Below are 3,081 nucleotides of genomic sequence, written 5' to 3'. Positions count from 1 at the left end.
AAAAAAAAAAAAATCTCCCATATCCTTTAATGCAGATTTTAAAATTAGGTGCTTCTGAACCAAAACATCTATAAAACTAAATGTAGTAAACATTTGCATTTTAGTGTTTCTCACTAGTGTTTAAACTTTCAGAACACCTTACTTTAAAATTTTTTGTGTTTTTCTTGCTGATCTTCTTTTCTGTTTTCTTTCTCGGTACTGTATTTTTCTTTCCATAGTGTTCAGTCCTAAATGAGAAGCTTGAACAACTGCTCCAGGTTTTGCACACAGACGCCCAGGCACTTCCATTACCCACAGATGTGAGCCCTGTTATTGTAGAAGAAGATCCTGTGGAATCATCAAGTGAAGAATCCTTGTGCGAAAGCAAGGAGCAACTGACAGATGACATTACATCCTCACAGAAAACCATTAAACCAACGGAAATCATGTTGCGGGCCAACAGTTTAAAGAAAGCCGTGAGGCAAGTCATTGAACAGGCTGAAAAAGGTACACAGTGAACAAAATTAGGTTTTGAATTATTTAGCAGCGTTTGGGTGGCAAGAATAATAGAGTTTTCATGTTGATTAGACAGGACACAATTAACAAAAGTTTTTGAGCTCAAGATAGAAGATAGAGTCTTTAAAATGAAATTGATACTTACCACTATTTCTTGATTTAGTGGTAAGGATCAGCATATTCGTGACACATAAAATAAAATCTCAGAAATACTTAAAGTGTACTAAACTAAAACTGAAATTTAGCTTACAATATTTCTATGTTTTTTAATCTTTTTATTTAATTGGAAGCTGTTGAATTCTTTAGTTTAAAAAAAATCAAACCTATATACTACTTTGAAAATATGAAAAATATTTTCTTAACATTTATATTCTAAATATTTGTTGCTTTTGTAAGAAGTTACAAGACCTCTGCCTACATTTATTTAATATTTTAAATTTTTATTGCTATTTGGGTGAAAGTTTACAGAGCAAATTCATTTTCCATACAGCAGTTCATACACATTTTGTCTCATGACATTGACTGCAATTCCCCACAATGTAACAGCTCTCTTCCCACTTCCTCCCTGTCGTTACCTTTTCCCTATGTCCTTCCCTCCCATGCACTCCTACCCCTCAAGTTGTCTCCCTGTCCAAGCATTGCCCTTCTGTTCACCTTTGCCTATATTTTAATTATTTTTGTATTAATATATTTACTTATAATGTTAGTAGTAGAGTAAAAGTTAATTTTCATAAAAATAATAACCTCTTTTTAAAGATTATACCTGACTAAATAATAGACTTTGAATTGGACTTGTATTCCATTCTGTAAAATTCTTACTTTTTAAAATTCTGATGAACATATCAGTCTTGCACAACTTTTTTCACTTTTATGATGTCTACTGCTTTTGCAGACATCATTCTCAAGTTTATTGCTTAATAGTATTTCTTTGTGAATGTGAAATTACTTCTGGTATGTTTCAGTTTTTCTTCCTCAAGTGATATTTGTGGATTTTGTTTTTCCTGTCCAAACATACTTATTTTTTATAACTTAAAGCCACAGATGAACAGATAGTTCACTCTTGTGACCCAGTTAATCAGTCACCTGAATATGATAGCAGCGAAATAGCGGACCCTAAAGAAGAATGTAAAGATGATGAAGCAAAAGAGTCATTACCTGGTAAGAAAACAAGGATGAAATAAAATGTATTTTTGCTTTCCATTTTCAAAAGCTTTGTTAGTTAGAAATAAACTATTTCTATTTTTATTTTAACAAGACTTTTCAAAAGTTAAAGGTTAGAAATTCATGAGTACTTAAATAATAAAGCACTGAGATGATTTAGATTAAGATTATTGTCAAGTACTTTCACATCCTTCTTTTATCATACGATTGAAGTATCATAATAATAAACTAAGGATTACAGGAACAAATGAAGCAAAATATCTTAATTTCCTAAGCAGAGAGGCTAGATACACTGAAATCACGTTCCTTTGGGAACTGTATGAAAGCTGCAGACCCTGAGTATGTGTAACATTTGCACACAATTTAAACGAATCGGCAGTGTCCGGCATCCTGTCCAGCAACATTCTAGGTTATTAATAAACTTTAAAATCACAAGACTTCTAATTAAATTAAATTAAATATGCAATTGCTTAAAAAATGTTTTTTTAGGTTTTAATTGAAGATGAATTTATACTTCTAGTATTCTATATTATAAGGAAAAAGATAATAAATTAATAAAAGATGATGGAATTTAAAAATTGGCAATTAAAATATTAAAGAACATGGTCAGATAATATGAAAATAATTATATAGTAGTAATAAAAAGTTAACACACAGAAGTCTTTGCAGTCATTAAATTTCTTCTTTTGCCCTCATTACTTACAAACTTGGGCACATTACTTTACTTCTCTGTGATTCCCTCATCTGTAAAATGGAGATAATAAGTATACTCCTTCATAGATTGCCCAATCCTCCTTCCAAGGAATGGCTGGTGGGTTTGAACCACCAGCCTTCTGGTTAGCAGTCAAATGCCTTAGGCACTGTGCCACCAGAGCTTCTTCATAGATTGTAGGGAGGATTAATTAAGTTAATATATATAAAATGCCTAGAAAAGTACCTGATACATAAAATGCAATATAAGAGTGTTTGCTGTCATTATCATTATTATTGCTACTACTGCTGCTGCTATTAATTACGTTAACTTTGAAAGAATATTCCTTATTATATTTAAAACTTTTAGAAACTTTAATATTGAAACTTAGACTGCACATGTGCAGCATACACCTAATAATGGCATATTGTGTAATGTTAGATCTTTTAGACCTTTTATGTTCCTATTATAACATACATTCTGTAATCTTAACAAGGGGGCATTGAACCTTTGGACCACTCCTTTCAATACGTTCCACTCTTATGGTCAGCTCTTATTGCTAGAAAGTTACTATTTTTAATGAACTTTGTATTTTCTTCCTGGTGAGGTAGTGCCTAAGGTATTTGACTGCTAACCAGAAGGCTGGTGGTTCAAACCCACCAGGCACTCCTCAGAAGGAAGATTGGGCAATCTACTTCCGTAGAGATACCACCTCAGAAATCCAAGGAGGGGTC

The 3,081-nt window shown here is 32.3% G+C and overlaps 1 protein-coding gene across 1 annotated transcript in view; it reads left to right on the top strand.

Annotated features, from left to right (window-relative positions):
• The window catches only part of DGKH (diacylglycerol kinase eta), a 314,831-nt gene that overhangs the window by 267,725 nt on the left and 44,025 nt on the right, over positions 1-3,081 (top strand). Inside the window, exons 15-16 of the mRNA XM_007948176.1 lie at positions 219-486; positions 1,531-1,653. Of these exons, the coding sequence (XP_007946367.1) occupies positions 219-486; positions 1,531-1,653 (391 nt within the window). The remainder of the gene's footprint in view (positions 1-218; positions 487-1,530; positions 1,654-3,081) is intronic.

The sequence above is a fragment of the Orycteropus afer genome, unplaced genomic scaffold, assembly GCF_000298275.1.
Source record: "Orycteropus afer afer isolate SDZICR_OR568_19922 unplaced genomic scaffold, OryAfe1.0 scaffold00207, whole genome shotgun sequence".
NCBI classification, from domain to species: domain Eukaryota; kingdom Metazoa; phylum Chordata; class Mammalia; order Tubulidentata; family Orycteropodidae; genus Orycteropus; species Orycteropus afer.
Note: the sequence above shows the minus strand (reverse complement) of the source record. Positions and strands in the feature narration are given on the sequence as shown.